The sequence below is a fragment of the Episyrphus balteatus genome, chromosome 2, assembly GCF_945859705.1.
Source record: "Episyrphus balteatus chromosome 2, idEpiBalt1.1, whole genome shotgun sequence".
Classification (NCBI taxonomy): domain Eukaryota; kingdom Metazoa; phylum Arthropoda; class Insecta; order Diptera; family Syrphidae; genus Episyrphus; species Episyrphus balteatus.
The window spans coordinates 86,169,311-86,184,279 of NC_079135.1; the positions used below are offsets into that span (position 1 = coordinate 86,169,311).

Below are 14,969 nucleotides of genomic sequence, written 5' to 3' on the forward strand. Positions count from 1 at the left end.
TCCATGATTTGTCAGCATTTTTATCTAATTTAAGAGCTTGTTTCTATTCAAGTGACGCAAAAAAAACATTGTTTTTTGTGAAGTTATGCGAAAAAACGCAACTAGTAGTCATAGGGTTTCTGTTTTGGGTTTTTTTGTTTTTACAACATTGTTTGTTAAAAGTTCCTCTTTGAAAATGCAAAACCAAAAATCTACTAAGTTACCTCACCAAAGCGCCAATCGCTATTTTCTAAAGAAAAAATGTTGTTTCTATTGTGACGCGCAGTGTATCAGGGTACATACTACAGTTAAGCGTTTCCGATAAATGCTTGACCACATTGAAAGAGTATGTGGTAGCGGTACGGGTAATTGTATGAACAAAATTTTAAACTGAAACGTGAGCGTTGAGATGTGGTATTTTTTCATACAAATACCCGTACCGCTGCCGCATACCTTTACACTGAGGGAAAAGCCACCATAAAACAACGTGAAATCAATGAAAACCACATTGATTTAACTATTATTCGGAATGATTTTGCGTTGAAGATGGACATTTTAAAATCAACGTGGAAAATAGGTTAATTTTTGATGGTTTCGTATCTTAAAGTCACATAAATCAAAGTAGTTCAACTTTGAAACAACGATGTTTCAACTTCAATTTATTTTTTCCCCCAGTATCTACGGTGTGGCCAAGCCTTATCTCTTTAAATTGTGAAAACCTTGACGAAAATTCCTCGACTGATGAACTAATTTACCGATTAAAAGTTTTCAGCTTGTTTGACTACGTCTGGTTTTTCATATTAATTCAATCCGATGTTAAAATTTTTCAAGTTTAGAAAATACACGCACAAAGTTTTTCAATATACCTAATATCTTTGCTTAAAATTTTCAGTTTAACCTCAACCATTTAACTTTTCTGCCAGTGAAGATTTTTTTACTTGCTCTATAGGGCAAGTATTGGTTTCGTGTGGAAAAAAAAATTGAGGTTTTAATCAAAACCAACATTACGATGATGGAGAATTCCAAAAAAGTGGGTCTCGCAATTCCGTCCGTGCGTCTGTACGTCTGTGCGTCCTTGCGTCTGTGCGGCTGTGCGTCCATCTGTACACATTTCCACAGCGGGTGGACGGATTTTCATCAAATTTGGTACAGATGATTTTTATGAAATTCTGAAAGTTGGTTTTTTTTTGTTTTTTTATATCTCGCTTAGAAAGTGTACCTCTCATTCAAATTTTTCAATTCAAACCAAATAACTCGAAAACTGCTCTAACGATTTTGATTAATCTTTTCAAACGTAATATTCAAAGCAATTGCAATAAAACTGCCTTATTATTTTTTTCAAAAAAAGTTAAATAAAAAACATTTTTTTTTCATTTAACAAAATTTTGCCCTAAATGTCGGCTCTTCCCAAAAATCAAAAAAATTTCTTTAATTTTATATAGAGGCAGCTCTTAAAATCTACAAGTAAACTAACATAAAATTGTTTTAAACTGCAAGAGCAAGTACGTGCGACCCCAGTCGTGCATTTTATTTATTGTTGATATCAAGTGAGAAGATGAAGAAAAGAGTTTTACAGCGGAACAAAATCTAGAAAAATAGTTCAATGTCGCTTAAATGTGCAATTGGATCACCTACTCAATTAGTGGCGTGCCAGATATATTTCATGGCGTGCCACCAATGGCACGCGTGCCATTGGTTCGCCATCCCTGATATAGTAGGTACCTACATTATCCAAATTTCTATATAAAATGTCTTAAAAATTTAAGCAACTTTAACTCTAAGAGCAAGTTCGTGCGACCCAGTCGTGCATTTTATTTTTAATGTCTTTGTAAGGACATTCTATGACTTACCTGAAAACTCCCATAAAGTTTAATGCCCACGGGTCCAATGGGTTCATAAAATGTAAGTTAAATATTTTTGAGTATTCTAGAAACCAAAATCAATGAATTTGAAAACCATCACAATGTAATGCTTCCTTTTATTATATCGTCTTTAGTGGAGTAACTAAAGCTAAAAGAAAGGCAATATCAGGGAAAAGATTTTTAAAATCGGAGCTGTTCGGTCGGGTTTACTAATAATTTGATTTAGTTCTCCACTACTTATATTATCTTTATTATCTTCAGTATCAGTGTTGCCAGAATATTTTCGAGGCAAGGAGCTGATTTTGATATAATATTCAAATGGAAAGTGTGTGCAAATTGTTTACCTGTCCACATTTTAAGTGGATTTTTGCTGTTAAATGCTTTGATTTTAAAAGAGCCTTAAAATCACCAAGTTCAAAATTAGAAGAGCCAAAATCCGATAAAACGAAAATCAAAATTTTAAGGAGCGAGTTAAAAGTTCAAAAAGCCTGTTTGGCGATAAATATCCGGCTCTGGCAACACTGTTTAGTATTACAGTTTGATTTGTAATAGAATTTTTGAAATTTGTTTCTTGAATGATATTTGAATTTCACGAGCCAAAATATTGCCTTTTTTTCGAAATACACAATACACTTCGCACACATTGGTTTGGGGAGGAGTTTTCGATTTTGTGTCTATCAAAGAAGATATCACAGTTTCTTTAAGCCACAAAAGAACCTTTTTGATTGTCAGGGTTTCTATTTGCCCTTGAATAAATTCTTCCTTCAAAAACCATAATTGTCCTTATATTATTGCCCATTTAAGTAGCTTGTTGGAAGCAGTTTCCATAAGTATCAATACTAGCAGAGACTTCACAGTCCAGTCAGTTCAAATTTAACACAGAGTCCAACAACAAAATCTTACAACTTCAGTTTTTCCTTCTAGTATAAATAAGTTGGGTTAAAGGCTTTTGAAATGAAATGAACATAATGGCTACGTTAAATTCATTTATTTTTTTTACAACTTTTGCCGTCGAGACGTTCAACAATCAGCTCTAAACAAAACAAACTTTAAAGTTTTTACTATTTTTACTTGCTCTATAGGGCAAGTATTGGTTTCGTTTAGAAAAAAAAATCGAGGTTTTAATCAAAACCAACATTACGATAATGGAGAAGATCAAAAAAGTGGTTTTCGTCATGCCGTCCGTCGGTCTGTGCGTCCATGTACATAGAGCTAGGGCCTAAACGGATGGATGAATTTGCTTGAAACTTGTTACAGATGATTTTTACGTAACTCCCTAGACCCTTTTTTTTTATTTGTTTAATATCTCCTTTTTAACGCATACCTCCCATATAACGTTTTCGAGGTATTGCAATTTTCCCGAAAACGGCTCTAACGATTTTGATTAAATTTGGTGTACGTAATACTCTTATTGATTCTAACAAAATTTAGTTTTTCTCAAAAAATTCGGAGAACGGAAAATGGCGTTGCCGTTTTTCAAAAATTGACATATTTTAGGTTCATATATTTCATCAAAGTATAAGCCAATTTTATTCAAAAATTATAGACACATATTTCGTATTATTTTGAAGTGTAAAATTTAAAAAAAAAAATAAGTTAAAAAAAAAATTGAAAAATTTAATTTTTTTACTTTCGATTTAAAAAAAAATTTTCTCAAAATATCTAATTTCCAATAGGTATTTAAGATAAAGATACTTTGAACTACAAGAGCAAGTTCGTGCGACCCAGTCATGCATTTTATTTTTAATTCAAAATGTGCTGGTTTTGGGTGAAAGGCATAAATGTTACAAAAAGCTAGATAAGTTTTGGTAACAAGGTTACTTTTTATAAATAAGGCAATACAAAGAAGAATAACACAATTGTTCGTACTTTTAACGTTATTTCTCATGGTTGACGTGAAAAATTCAAACCTAAGTTTATATGTTTGAATTTTTCACGTCAACCATGACAAATAACCTAAAAAGTACAACCAAAAATAATTTAACCAAAAATGACACTTTAAATAAAATCTGGCTGGAGTACCTATTGAAATAAAAAAAAAATTGTTCATTGCTTCTTTTAAGTCGTTTGCTCTTCTTGCCTGAATTACAGATAGCAAAAATGTGACCCCAAAAAAACTTTAATTTATGTCTGTCTATCTTTATTTTCTTTTGCTTTACAAAGAGTTATGAGGCCAAGTTTACTTTAAGTAGGAAAAAAGGATATTTTTTGGAAAATGAACAGTATTATATCCTTTAAAAGAATACAAAATGATTTTCTTCCGTTAAATAGACCAACCAGGTAGGTTTATCAATATGAACATGGTCTAAGCTAAGGAAAGAGGTGTGAGTTAAAGTTTTTTTTTTTTAAGTGGGAAACATCTATGACAAAAAATCACTTCATTACAATCAATGCCCTTCAGGTGTCCCCTTAAGGTACATTCACTCACCTAACCTACTCCTAGATATGTCAACAGTTTTTAGAATCAACAGTACCTGATGAGATGAAATAAACTTCAATAGGCACAAGGTCACATTGGAATTTTTTATGTCATCTTAAATGGGCAGAAGGCCAATTTTTTTTAAGGAAACATACCGTATGTTTTTTTGACACAGTTCTTATTTAATGTTTCTATAGCAGAATTTTTTCTTATGAACAAATATATAAAGTGTAGAGAAGAATTTAAAGTGTAGAGATCTGAGGTAGATTATAATCGTAGATTTCTCTTCTACTATCATAAAAACGTTAAAAAACCTACTAATAAGCTTGACCAAATGCATGTTAGTATTCAATTTAGTTTTGTGTTGAAATTTTATATGCTTGATATTTTGTTAATTTTCAATTAGTTTAGTATCAAAACATAATATAAACACTTAGAATTATAATATTATTAATAAATAATTATTTCACTACAGCTTACCGCTATCAATAATGGTTAGTACAACATTGACAACAACAGTTTCACAGCAAACAACGGCAAGTGGCTCCAATCAAACTGTGCATCATTTGCGCCCCCATAGTTCCCTACACTATTCAACCACACTCCAGTCATCAGCGATACGTGGTAGTTATTATTTGAATAGTGATTCAAGTTATAACAGTGGTGGTTCCGAGTCCAAGGACACATCATCATCAAACCTATACAACGGCCACTTTACAAACACTGTTCGCACTCAGCATTCGTCGAGCAACGTCATACCAATACCAACATCATCAACAACTTCATCAGCAATCCGCCCTAGGCCTGACATTCTTCTAAACAGTCCGACATCATCATGCACAAGTTCCAATGTACTACGAAATGAAGTAAATCTCTTAGAATCGACATCTCCACCCTTAAGTGATCAAATTTCAATATTGTTCCCCAAGTGTCGGCCAAAAAGCGATGCTAATACGAATCCTGCCACAAGCACTACACAACAAAATTCAAGCAGCAACAATTTTGCACAATCACCGCCGGCTGCATCGGGCTCCTCGTATTCTTCAGAATCAGTGTCCTCAGCTAGAATATCAACAAATCCATTCCTTTGCCTTCCAAGTCCCAGTGGAAACGAAACTAAACGAAATAAATTCGAGATAACTTCCCATAAGGACCAAGAAGTCGTAGATATGCCACGCAAGTCCTCGGGTTATAACCAACCCTCGTCACACCAACAACAACAACAACAACAACAACAACCATACCAGCAACAGCATTATCATCAACAACAACAGCAACAGCAACCAAATCAGAGCACTACTCACCGAACCATGAAGAGCTCGGGAAATCAAAACCCATTCATTAATCACAACTATTGGGACACACGTCATAATACAACTCCAGCGGGTACCGTCCTTAATTCGCCGGAACTTACTTCGGAGAACACTTCCCGCCGTCATGGTCACAATTACCTGCAAAAGCCACAACACATTAGGCTGGGAAGAAGTCCTGTCAGCCATCAGAATCCAAGTCATGATTATTACAATGCGGCGGAGGTAAATGAAAGGGCTGAACATCATGAGGCGCAAAATCGTGGTGATAATGAAACTTATAATAGAGCTGCGTCAATTGCGGCTAGCAATGGTGGAAATGGCAGCGGAGTTGTGGTTTTTGATGATATTTCTGACAGTTGGCAGAGTAAGCATAAGCATCACATATTAATATTTCTTATGGCGTTTTCGATTGGCAGTCCGGAAGCGTCCGGAATCATTCTGAAAGCGTTTTATTCGTACAAAACTGACAGTTTTGTGTGAATAAAATTTTTTCAGAATGATTCCGGACGCTTCCGGACTGCCAATCGAAAACGCCATTATTAAATTGATAATTGTTTTTCTTTTTCTTTTGTTCTACATACATTTTTGGTTTGATTTTGCTGCAAACTGTAAGCAAATGTTTTTGGTAGAATTTTTGGACCAAATCAAAATTAAGTCTAAGTATGAAAATCTTGGTATTTCTTTCAAGAGCCTGTCTTGGATTTGGGAATTTATGAACAAAATTTATTATTAAATTAAGCAAAAATGTTAGAAAATTAGTCCATTGCAATTTAGTTTATGATTCCATATCAAATTCCCTTGGCGAAACTTTCTAACTAATCTAATCCAACCGTGAATTGCATTTGAATTATTACGAGTAAGTTGTCAAAGTTGGAAACCAAACATTAATTGGAAACTCTTAATTTTTTTTTTGTTAGACATATCAATTTTTAAATATTACTAAAAAATGTTTGCAAGTTGTTTCCAAAAAGCTAATATACAACATGACAGCTGCCTTTGGTTCTATGGCAGAAAGTGCCATGACCACTGTGGTCTCTGAGGATTTAAATGATTTTATGGACCGAATTTTCTTTCGCTTTCTTAAAATAAAATATATACCTAAACAAATAAAAATGAAAAAAATCATCAATTTTGCTATCATAACATATTTATCCTATTCTCAAGATTCCTTTCAAAAGCCCAACGGTATTAAATATTTTTAAAACTTATTTCTTTTACTCTAAAGGTAGACCTTGAGTGTTATAGAAGAAACGGAACATTTTTTTGATTTTTTATTTAGGAATGATAGATTAACCAAAAAATATTTTTTTGGTTTTTGCAATGTTAGAACCCTTTATAACACTATTTTCATAACACACACATATCTTCTTGCATGATGAAATTGTATATTATTTTCTATCGCTTTGTTGCCAATTTCTTCTTCGTTCCGTTGAGGAATGTAATGGGAAATCGATACCTACAATGCATTGTTTTGACGGATTGTTTTTGACAGTTAACAAATAGATGACCTCCAGACTTATTGAAGCTCTAATTACACTGGTCTACTTTTTTAAAGGATTTTTCTGTGCTGATTCCGAATCCGAAGTCAAAATTGGCCTAGCACGTCACGTTTGTAGGATATTCTCGTTAGAAAAAAAACCCCATTTTCTTTGCTGTTTTCGAAGCAATATTTTGGTGTAATGTAAAATTTTTCAACTAAACTTGTCACGGTTTATAAAAAAAATTGTTTTTTCTCTTTCAAATTCAGTTTGAATCTCCTGTATGTATATTCCTTTTCTTATTCGAGATATCTTATTTGAGGAAGTTAAGAAGTTTTGGCATATCCTAGCATAAAGAAACGGATCATTAAAAATTCATATTTATTTCTCCCAAGAACAAAAGTATACTTCTCTAATAGATTTTAATATGCTGATTTTGAATCCGAATTCAAAAAATTTCGATCAGCTCCGGTTTTTGAGATAAAGTAGTTTTTTTTTAGATTTTCTAACCAAAAACTTGATTTTGTGATTCTCTAACGCGTTTATCTCAAAATCCTGACGTGCTAGATTCTTTTTGACTTCGGATTCGAACTCAGCACATCAAAACCCGTAAGAAATGTACACTTATAAATTTTAAGATTTAGAAGGAAGTGTTTTGAATGGTTTATCACAGATAAGATATTTCTAAATAGAAAAAAAGTACATATATGAAATTACAAAGCACGTATAAATTTTGTTTTAATGTATTTTATTATAGTTTACTTTACATATGTGACTTTTTATATGTATATAACGGGCGCTGATATTTTACATTTTCCTTAATTAAGGTGTTTCTGTTCATCTGGAATTTACTAAAAAACTGCAGGTTTTTAATATTTTTGCTGTTTTTGTCAATTAGTATCTAAAAATGTGTGTAAACTTTAATTAATAAATACAAATTTGGTGTCATATGATAGATCATGTTATGAGAAATAAGTCCTCCAAATTTGAGCCCAATACTCATATTTTTCAAAAATCAAAAAAAAAAAAAAAAAAAAAAAAAATGGAAGGTAGGTACTTCTTTAAATTTTCTGAAACCAGATTTAGATTCAGGAAAGTCTGGGGTCGAACTACGACATACGTTCGTTAACGTTTTGACTATTGCTCTTTTTATTTAATCAGAAGAAAATGATAGAGACATAAAGCGTTAACGAACGTATGCCGTAGTTCGACCCCTGATCTTTCATAATTTCAAATTATTTGAAGGAGAAAAAAAATAAATTTTACAGACCAGTGTAATTACCTAAAGTGAAAAAAAGCAACAACAAAAAAAATCGGAAGAAAATAAAACAAAAAATATTTGAAACTTCGATTTGAGACTATTGAGGCTATTTGAAGAAAAAAACTAGAAAATTTTTGTGTTTTGTCACTACACAATCATTTTTCACTGAGATACAGCCTATAAATAAATTGCACGACTGGGGTCGCACGTACTTGCTCTTATGCTTAAAGTAACTATAATGTTAAAGCTTTTTATTCAAGAAATTTAAAATTCGATATTTTGAAGAAATTTCATAAGTACACTGAACCAAATCCTTACGTAAATACAACGAAAAAATTCGTTGAGCCAACGAAAATTTAATTAATTTTCAGCCGATGAAAAATTTAATTGGCTCAACGAAATGGCTTTCATACGTTAATGAAGAACTTCATCAATCAACGAAAACTGTAGTATTTTAATGAAATTTTTCATAAAAATTTTTGATCGAGAGTTAATGAATTTTTACATCACTTTACGAAATTTTTCATCGATTAACGTAAAATTTAATTAACCACGGTGATATTTTTCGTTAGTCAATGTATTTTTTGATTAATTTATGGAAGAACTTTCGTTAGCTAACGAATTTTTTCGTAAATTTAATGAACATTTTTATTAAATTACGAAAAAAAATTTGTTAGCTAACGAAACTTAATTGTATTTTTTTATTGGACTTGTTAAATTATTAATTTAATATAGTCCAAACCAAAAATTGGCGTTTCGACCCGGTGGAGCTCACTTAAGTCAACTGATGAGTCCGACTTATCGTGAGACACCTAGTCAATACGCAAATATTTTTTATATTCAGCTCAGCTTACATAGATTTTTAAACAAAAACCTAATGTGAACTATATAAAGCAAGATTCAATTTTTAATCATTAAAACAGAAATGCACCCAAGTCTACGTTTTTTTTTTGTAAGGAAACGATTTTTTTCGTTAACTGATGTATTTTTTCATAAGCCAATGTAATATTTCATTAGTCTATGAAGAATTTTCATAAGCTTATGAAGATTTTCGTTAGTTAATGTTGAATTTCATAAGTTAATGAATTTTTTCGTTACTTAATTAAAACTTTAATAAAGTAAGGAAAAAATTCTCATTTTTATTCTTTAAAATGAGTATGAAATTGTTCGTTAATTGATGAATCTTTTCATTGAATTGGATTTTTTGGCACTAAAAAGGGAGAAAAAGTGTATTAAACGTTTTCATTAATTGATGAAGGTTTTCATATTTCGAAAAATTACATATTTTCGTTGAGCCAACGAAAGTTTCGTTGGGCCAACGAAAATGTAGCGTATGAAACGATTTTCGTAATTTTACGAAATTTATTATTTTCAGTGTAGTATAAAAAAATTAAATCTGTTTTTATAATTAATAAAACTCCGTTTTAAAATATCTTAAAAAAAAAAACAAATATGCCATTTTATTTCTCGTATAAAAAGGTATTTTTAGAAAAAAAATTTTGAAAATTGTAGGAGCCGTTTTTTAAAAAAATAATTTTTTTTATATAAAATTTTTTTAACATTTTTCAAAAAAAAAGTTGGTGTGCCATTTCGAAGAAATAATTAATTTACACATAAAAACTAAATTTCAAAATTTTTCATTGATCCGTTTTCAAAAAATTGATTTTTCAAAAAAAAAATTTGAAATATTTTTTAAAAAACCAAAAATGCGTTTTTTGAAAATTTTCTAAAATTTTAATATTATCTTTACTTACACACTTTTGTATAAAAATTTTCATTTAAATCGGGTTAATTTTGTACGAGATATTCAGAAACGAAAAAAACCGTTCTATGACAGGTACCGTTAATAACGGTACAAAAAATATTTTTTTTATTTAAAAAGTTGGCCCTTATGTGTAGTATTACACACAAAAATTTTAATCAAAATTGTTAGAGCCGTTTTTGAAAAAAATTAACTTTTCTATTTCCGTTATATGGCAGGTACCGTTAGTTTTGGTCATAAAAAAAAAATTTCAATTTCCCCTCTAGGGAATCACCAAAAACTGCTAACTACCAAGTTTGAAGAAAATCACTTCACTCGTTTAGGCTGCAGTTCCAGATAGAGACAGACGGACAGACAGACAGACAGACAGACAGACAGACAGACAGACAGACAGAATTGCCGGACCCACTTTTTTGGCATTCTCCATCATCGTAATGTCATGTAAAATTGTTATCTCGAGTTCGATTTTTTTTACGAATCCTAAACTTGCCCTATAGTACCTATATCGCAAGTAAAAATCACTAAGAAAATCACGAATTTCGTTTGTTCCTAGTGTAATTAAAAGATTCATTCTTCTAAAAACAACAATAATGCTGTAATTGTCCAATAACACTGGTCAACAAAATTAAACTTTTTTTTTGTTACAGAAACCAAGGTATACTTTTCTATAGGATTTTGGTGTGCTGAGCTCAAATCCGAAGTCAAAAAAATTCTACCACATCACGTTTTTGAGATAATCCCGTTAGAAAATCGAAAATGCCGCTTTTTACCAGTTTTCGAGATTATTTCTTAGCTTTTGGTTATTTGTTTTAAATAAATTTGTAACGGTTTCTAATAGAACTAAATATTGTCTTTCTAAATCCGTTTAAATCTTTTAAAAATCTCTTATCTTCTTTGAGAAATCTGAAATTGAAATCAACGTGTTTGGTATATCTCATATTTATTTGCTTTTAATAGTAAATCTCGAAATGTTCTTTGCCAATCGCTTTCAAATTTTGACACAACGTTTCATTTACATTCCAGTAAGTTCTTATCTTGTTTTTAACAAGAAAAAAAATTATATTTTTCTCGCTAGTAATTATTTAGTATAAGTATCTGACACGGTCACACTTTGATGTATCTCACTGCGATTCACCACCTTCGCAAATATAAGAACTTGCAAGATTCTAAATGGAACGTTGTGTCAAAATTTGAAAGCGATTGACAAAGAACTTTTCGAGATTCGCTATTAAAATTAAATAAACATGAGATATACCAAACACGTTGATTTCAATTTCAGATTTCTCAAAGAAGATAAGAGATTTTTAAAAGATTTAAACGGATTTAGAAAGACAAGATTTAGTTCTATTAGAAACCGTTACAAATTTATTTAAAACAAATAACCAAAAGCTAAGAAATAATCTCGAAAACTGGTAAAAAGCGGCATTTTCGATTTTCTAACGGGATTATCTCAAAAACGTGATGTGGTAGAATTGTTCTGACTACGGATTCGAGCTCAGCACCCAAAAAACCTATATAGAAAAGTATATCTTGGTGTCTGTAACAAAAACCTTGTTGACCAGTGTAATTAAAAAAATCATGAAAAAAATCGTTGATTTTAAGTTGTTTTTTCTCTCAGTGTACCAGCTTAAAAATATTTCTCTTTCTCGAAATGCCAATGCAATATAAACTAAAAGTTTGCAGACTTTCTTCCCTACAATGGGTAATGTTTTAAGACAAGGTTCGTTTAAAAAAAGCGCTCAAGATGTAATCCGCGGTCTTCAAAAAACAGAGATTCCATTTTAAAATACTTTTGGTTAAAAATGGACATTTGTAGTCCAAAATTAAGAGATATTCAATACTCTTGATCCAATATTTTTTTTTATAAAAAGTTTAAGTTTGACAGAACTATTTAAAGGAAATTGGCCAAAAAAACATAAATATTTCGCTCGAAAGCGAAGTGAAAACGGTAAAATTGACTCATAAGTTTTTCGACTGAGAATTATCTCAGTAGTATCCCATGGTTTTCATCTGTGGTTGTGAACATGACCATATGGGACATTCTGTGTAAGAATCCTCGAAGATTAGATACTCTTACGTAGAAAAATCTAAACAAATACAGCATACCTACGGAAAATTGTGTTACAATTTTTTTTTATTTCTTTCAATATTTATTGAAATACAATTTTTCCTTTCATTACCAAATATTTTTTTGTTTTGGTAGGTATTAACAATATCTTTAATCCTTTATTTTAGATCTTCGAGTCACAACTGGCTCCCCACCAGCTTCGGCAGCACCATTAGTTGAATCAACAATTGATAGCGCAAATCATGAATTGAGCAAAAGTGAAAATGAAGCTTATAAGAATTATAAGAAATATTTAGACAAAAATTATGCGATAAATATTGAGATGCGAAATGGTATTATTGGTAAGATATCAATATTTAACAAAAACCATACATATTATATATTTTTTTTAATTTTAAAGAATACGAAGGATCTCCTCGTCGATTTGGTCAAGGAATACCAGAAGATGAAGAAGTTCAATCGCAAAATTTCAAGTTTAACGCAATAACATCTTCGCCACAAAAAATGCATCCAATTCGCCCAGGTTTTCCTCAGGTAGGTTTGTAGGCTTTTCTCATAGTTCGTTCGTCTTCGAAAAGGACATCATAGTTTGTGAACTTTGTTTTTATCCTCATGGAAATTTATTTGTCTTGTTTCCTTATAGCGCATTGTATCCACACCTCAGGATTCTCCTCCTCCATTGTTGAACTTGAAAATGTCACCCGTCAACAATACCGAAGACACAAGCAATGACGTCTCCGAAATAGGAACTTTATCCGATATGACAGTGTCTGAGGTGATATCTGAAGCGATGATGGCAGCCACCTCAACAACAGCTGGCCTTTGTTCCCCGGGAACAACGGCAAAAGAGGACACACTAGTATCAACGTCGGCGGCGGCGGCAAAGTCGTCAACCTTTGACTATCTATACGAGTTCTCCGAGACAAGAAAAGTCCTCGAGGAGTTCTTTGAGTGCCCTTCGACCGATGACAAACCAATTGAGAATGGAAGCGACGTTGACAGTATTGTAAGGTTCACCTCTTTGTTTAAAAAAAAAATAGATAAAAAAAAAATACAATACAACATCTACCTTTTAGGGATGAAAAGTATTTTCCTCTTTTTTTCCTATATTGTTATTTAATTCAATTTTCTTTTTTCATCAAAAGGACATTCAGTATGAATTCCACAGTAATGTTAATAGAGAGGACGACGATGATATTGCGTTGCCACCTCAGTTGGATCATATTTTTTCTGTGCAATCGGGTCACATGAATAACAAAAGTCCATCCATGGATGAAAATTATCGTCCAGTTGACGATGATGTTGAGGGAAATGATGACGACGATGATGACGATGATTCGGAAAGCCCACAACCAGTGCCAGTTGTTGTTGCAAATAGCTGTTCACCAGTTAAGCCACAACAAAATCAACATCATGTGGTTAAGCAACAACAAAGCAATTTCTACAACACTAACGGAGTTGGTGGTGGTGGTGGTGGTATCCTGGACAATCGTCGGACGTTGACAAGGGACAATGATAAATTGGTGCAATATCGGCGGGATATAGATTTCTTTTTGGAGTCAGCTAGTCGCAGCAGTGGTGACCAAATGGATAGTCAGGATGGTATTAATCATAATCCAGTGCAACCCAGAAGTTATCGATGTTCTCCAGAAACAACAGATTATGATTCGAATTGTGGTGATTTGGACAGTGAGTGCATTTATGGTTTTTTTTTGTTTTTCTTCTTCAAAAAACTTTTTATTTTTATAAATGGTTTGGTGGTTGTTACTTAGGATAAAGTAGTGACAAAGAGATAAATGTAGGGTGCGAGAGAAAAAAAGTACAGATAAAAAGAATGAAGTTTGAGAAGATTTTAATAGTTTTTCTGTTGAGAACTTTATTAGGATCAAATCGTTCAACCTTTGACCTATAATAAAGTTTTCTTCGCCACAGAACTAAGAGCTTTATAGAATGTAGACAATAGTGTACAAATCAATTAGTGGTCATGTTGTTAGAAATCTTCATCAGAGCATTACTTTATAGAAAAAAAGGACCAAAGTTTTCGTGTTGCTCGTTAAGAGCTTGGAGTATAAATATTTTAATATTATGTGAAAACTTTTTACAAGGTCTGATTCCAAAACAAATGTTTTTAAGTTAAGGTGATGCATTTTGCTAACAATTTTTAGAAAACTGGAAGAAAAAAAAAAAAAAAAAAACAACAAGAATTATAAAGGTAAGCAAGTCTTGTACCGAAATTATTCTTCTTTAGAATCAAAAGTGAGACTAACCTAACAAGTTTACATATCTTCCTTATGAATTTATGATCATCTATGAATGTTAGTGTGTTATTTATTTTGAACACTCTACACACGAAGCTTTCCAAACGATATCCTGAGCCAGTAAAAATAACCGTCAATGTCACTGTTTTCATGACATGACAAAACAACATGTTCAAAAATTGGAACAAAGTCACCTCATGACGGAAAAAATTCACCACTGACTTGTACTAATGTACTAAAAAAAACAGTAGTGACAAAATTAATTAATTTCGACGAAAAATTTTTTTTCTCTACTTTCAAATGCACTGGATAATTTTGATCATCGATTTTTATGTATAAGAAATGATCACTGACAAATATAATTTTGAAAACTTGTATTTATGAGTTTTATAACAGGGGGGTCATTCCGTAATTTTGAAAACGATAATCGAATCGATGATAATCGTTTTATAGTTTGAGAATCTTTAAAGCTATTTTAAGTCAATTTTGATTCAATATTACCTAAATAGTTTATATAAATAAAAGTTTTCGTATCCATAAAAGTCGTATTTGTCTAGGTGATTTAGTAG

At 31.7% G+C, this 14,969-nt stretch overlaps 1 protein-coding gene across 8 annotated transcripts in view; it reads left to right on the top strand.

Annotated features, from left to right (window-relative positions):
- The window catches only part of LOC129909033 (ras guanine nucleotide exchange factor P), a 44,454-nt gene that overhangs the window by 14,418 nt on the left and 15,067 nt on the right, over positions 1-14,969 (top strand). For all 8 annotated transcript variants that reach the window (XM_055985979.1, XM_055985978.1, XM_055985972.1 and 5 more), the window contains 5 exons: positions 4,736-5,937; positions 12,310-12,483; positions 12,543-12,676; positions 12,786-13,148; positions 13,288-13,831. In XM_055985979.1, coding sequence (XP_055841954.1) covers positions 4,736-5,937; positions 12,310-12,483; positions 12,543-12,676; positions 12,786-13,148; positions 13,288-13,831 — 2,417 coding nt within the window. The remainder of the gene's footprint in view (positions 1-4,735; positions 5,938-12,309; positions 12,484-12,542; positions 12,677-12,785; positions 13,149-13,287; positions 13,832-14,969) is intronic.